At 45.1% G+C, this 3,243-nt stretch overlaps 1 protein-coding gene across 2 annotated transcripts in view; it reads left to right on the top strand.

Moving 5' to 3' along the window:
• pthlha (parathyroid hormone-like hormone a) overlaps window positions 1-2,513 on the top strand; it is a 36,370-nt gene extending 33,857 nt beyond the window's left edge. For both annotated transcript variants that reach the window (XM_035996323.1, XM_031309368.2), the window contains exons 3-4: window positions 112-652; window positions 2,336-2,513. In XM_035996323.1, coding sequence (XP_035852216.1) covers window positions 112-631 — 520 coding nt within the window. In that variant the 3' untranslated portion in view covers window positions 632-652; window positions 2,336-2,513. The remainder of the gene's footprint in view (window positions 1-111; window positions 653-2,335) is intronic.
• The last annotated feature ends 730 nt before the right edge of the window (window positions 2,514-3,243 follow it).

Here is a 3,243-nt window from a genome sequence, read left to right as displayed (position 1 = left end):
AAGAAGAAAGGACAAGAAGAGAGAACACGAAAGGGGAGAAGGGAAAAAAGATGTGTGAAAAATGAAAGAAAAGTCTAATTTAAAGAAATATTCGGTGTGTTTTCTCTGCAGAAAGCGGTCTGTGACTCACGCCCAGCTGATGCACGACAAAGGCAGGACGCTGCAGGACTTTAAGCGCCGCATGTGGCTCCAAGAGCTTCTGGATGAAGTCCACACGGCAGAGATCCGCGACCTGCCGGCCCAGAGCGCCGTTGGTGTCGGAGGAGGAAGCAGCGGCGCCGGCACAGGCGTCGGGCTGCCGGCCGGCGGCATCAACCTGAGCACCACCGGCAGCACTTTGCACTCCAAACCGCCCGGCGGGACCAAGAACCTCCCCGTCAGCTTCCGGCCGGAGGAAGAGGAGGGAACCAACCTGCCGCAGGAGACCAACAAGTCTCAGACGTACAAGGACGGCGCGCTGAAGGCGCCGGGGAAGAAGAAGAAGAAAGGGCGGGCCGGGAAGCGGCGCGAGGGCGAGAAGAGGAAGAGGAGGGCACGCTCGCTGGCGTGGCGGCTGGACGACGAAGCCGGGAGCGGACTCCGCCTGGAGTGGAGGTCTCTGCTCGGCCTGCGGAGGGCGCTGCTGTACTAACGCTGTCAGTCTCTGACAAAGGTGAGTCAGCCACACCGCTATTACCGGGAACTGAGTAAAAACTAACGTTACGCTGCCTTCACACTAGAGCTTAGATCGGGCCCAAAAAATCAAGCCGACCCTACCCGAGCCCGTGCACGTTGTGTCCGAGCCCGGCACATTAACTGGAATTATGAGCCTGATTTTAAACCCGACAATTTTTTAATACGTGGGCCGTTATAACTGACGTTCTCAACTACAATTCAGAGTAGTTTGAACTCCAGAAATCTGTTTAGAATTATCTTAATGAATACCGGTAATGCAACAAGGACGAAGCATGTAAACGTCTGTTAGTTTATTCAGAACGGAACGGATCGCAAATGGATCCGAATGAAGAAACGTAAAAAAAAACCTCGACCCATAGCTCCCGCAGCCGAATAGTGAGGGTAACAGATCAAGGCAGCAATATAATCAAAGCCCTGGAGCCATATAGGAGACTTTCTGGTCTCCATCACCTAATTGGCCGACAACAGTGCTGCAGAGGGGGGGAGACGCGATGTAGCCCAGTTTACCTCACACTCAAGTCAGGTCAGGACATCCACCCAGAGCTACGGGAGAAGCTGGAGAGGCAGAGCTTTCTCCCCACTGAATAAGGCTAATAAAGTAATGATTAAAAAAAAAAAATGCTTGATCAAGAGCCTGGCCCGGCCCGGCCCGATCATAGCGGCGTAAAATATTGGTCGGAGTCCGGCTCGGGCAGAGAATCTAAACTCTACTTCACACTGGCACTTGAAATCAGCTCCGTAATACGCAATGCGCCCCCAGTGGACGTCGTACTACACCGTTGATAGCGTCGGAAGTGAGTAGAAACAAAATGGCGGGAGACTAGAACGACTCATTCTGTCAGTGTCCGAATGTCCACTTCTCTATGAGCTCTCATCTGAGGGCTATAGAGATATAAACAGAAAGGCTGCTGCTGCCCAGGATGTTGATATGTCAGGTCGGTTAAATGTGATATAGCTGTATAATGTCAACTATATATATAAATGGCCCGAATCAATCACATTTCAGCTGTTAATGTTGCTTGATTTAAGTTGCAGAAGTTCAACCCTTCTTATGTTTTTGTTGCCTTTTTTTGACATTTTTGTCATGTGTAGTGAGCGGAGGTCTCTGCTCGGCCTGCGGAGGGTGCTGCTGTAAAACGCTGTCAGTTAGAGGACCCCTTAACTGAAAGAGAGACAAAGCATGGGTCCCCTACTACATATATTGTATAAAATGAGTTGCATGTTAAACTGGGCCTACAATAACGTGTGGGCGGCCTAAAGCCTTTATGCATACCTTTTTAGTGTATAATACTAAGCTATTAAATAATTATTAGTATTATTTTATAAATCATGTTTTAATGTTAAACATATACGTGGCAGAGTGAATCCCTGTGATGAGCTGTATCTGTGGATGGCTACCTATCATTAATGTCTTTTCTTTCACAAATAGGCAAGACATTTTAATTTTTTTTTAAACTTTTAAAAAATGTATAATTTGGTGGCCCCCCTGCAGTAGCTCTGAGGACCCATTGTTGAAGATCTCTGGAGAATCAAGAAGTTCCTAAATACTTTTAATGTGAAATGTGAATGCTGATGGTTCGGACATTTGGAGATCTGTCTTCAAACATAAAAGAAATAAACGGCTGAACTAACATTTCCGTTTCTTCTTTCTGTGTTTCAGAAACCTTCGGACAGTTGGAGTGGACTCCTAAACGCTCACGTTACAGTCTTCTGTAACCGGGATTGTTTGGACAGAAAGTGGAAAATATTTATTGTCTGTAAATATTCTAAATATAGCAGAATAGATAGCACAATATGATAATTAAAAAAAAACTTATTTGATGCCCTGTGAGGCAACAGATTTTAATCTTTGTGAATCCTTGCTTTTATTCTTTTTATTCCAATTATTTTTTTTTTGCGGTAATTTATTTCGTCTGAATGGTGTATTTATTTTGTAAATGTATCGAGGTGCTGCTGACCTTCTATATTTTTGTACCATAATGCACTTTAGATATATAAATATATATACCATTAATTTTGTTAATATTGTTTGAAATGAAGAAAAAAACGACGGTCATCATTCTGTGTTGTTGTTTCAGTTTGGATTCTTGACTTCTCGCTTTGTTCAGACGTCCAGTTTCTTTGCTGCTGGGTTTTTTTTTCGGAAGTTTTACACACGCACACACACACACAAATACACACACACACACACTCACACAGACACACACACACACACACACACACACACACACACACACACACACACACACACACACACAGACACACACACACACACACAGTGCGTTTCATTATCTTTGTGGGGACCCGTCATTGACATAATGCATTCCCTAGCCCCTTACCCTAACCTTAAACATCACAATTAAATGCCTAACCTTAACCCTTACCCTCACCCTAACCATAAGCTAATTCTAACCCTAATCCTTAAACCAAGTCTTAACCCTCAAACAGACCTTTAACCTTGTGGGGTCCAGCATTTTGGGCCCCACAAAGCTGTCGGGACCCCACAAGTATATTCCCGGTTTTTGGACCCCACTAATATAGTTAAACAAGAACACACACACACACACA

Source organism: Sander lucioperca, chromosome 20 (assembly GCF_008315115.2).
Source record: "Sander lucioperca isolate FBNREF2018 chromosome 20, SLUC_FBN_1.2, whole genome shotgun sequence".
NCBI classification, from domain to species: Eukaryota; Metazoa; Chordata; class Actinopteri; order Perciformes; family Percidae; genus Sander; species Sander lucioperca.
Note: the sequence above shows the minus strand (reverse complement) of the source record. Positions and strands in the feature narration are given on the sequence as shown.